This window comes from Gadus macrocephalus, chromosome 10 (genome assembly GCF_031168955.1).
Source record: "Gadus macrocephalus chromosome 10, ASM3116895v1".
In the NCBI taxonomy this organism is placed as follows: Eukaryota; Metazoa; Chordata; class Actinopteri; order Gadiformes; family Gadidae; genus Gadus; species Gadus macrocephalus.
The window spans coordinates 13,336,148-13,336,770 of NC_082391.1; the positions used below are offsets into that span (position 1 = coordinate 13,336,148).

General features: G+C 67.6%; 1 protein-coding gene across 1 annotated transcript in view; it reads left to right on the top strand.

Moving 5' to 3' along the window:
• Positions 1-297: 297 nt before the first annotated feature.
• LOC132466518 (serine/threonine-protein phosphatase 2A 55 kDa regulatory subunit B gamma isoform) overlaps positions 298-623 on the top strand; it is a gene marked incomplete at its 5' end in the record, with an annotated part of 20,345 nt that continues 20,019 nt past the window's right edge. The window contains one exon of the mRNA XM_060063769.1: positions 298-373. Coding sequence (XP_059919752.1) covers positions 298-373 — 76 coding nt within the window. The remainder of the gene's footprint in view (positions 374-623) is intronic.

The following is a 623-nucleotide window of genomic DNA, read 5'->3' on the forward strand; positions in this document are numbered from 1 at the left end:
CCATCATCATCCCCCCCCCCCCCCCCCCCCTCCTGAAGGGAAGATGGTGGACTCTGCGCCGCTGTGCTGAGGAGCTGACAGGCAGGGCCTGCAGGAGGCAGCAGTAGCATCAGCAGCATGGGCCCTAGTCAGACCGACAACCCCACCACCACCACCACCACCAGCACCGCCACAGCCTCCACCACCTCCACCTCCTCCACCACCGTCGCCTACCAGCCAGAAGCGGCATCGCGCGGCGCCCCCGACGACACCGGAGCCCCAACCCACGGCGCCTCTGATGGGCGAAGACACTAACGACGACGTGCCCACGCCCCCCCCCCCCACCAGCACCCTCACCGCGGCTTCCTCCCCGACCACAACTATGTGACCGAAGGTGAGGCTCCGGGGTCAGGTCCGGGAGGGGGGGGGGGGAGGTAGGGGTGGGATGGGTTAAGGTAGAGGGGGGGGGGGGGGGGGTGTGGTGGCTCGGTCATGACTGTGTGTGGGGTGTGTGTAGTGTGGGCCTGAGGGCTGTAGTCCCTGGCAGAGTTGGTCTGGGGTCGGTCTTTCCCACCCGCCGTGATGATGGAGGATGTGTATGATGTAGAGTCGGGGATGGTGGGAGAACAGGGGGGCGACGAGGG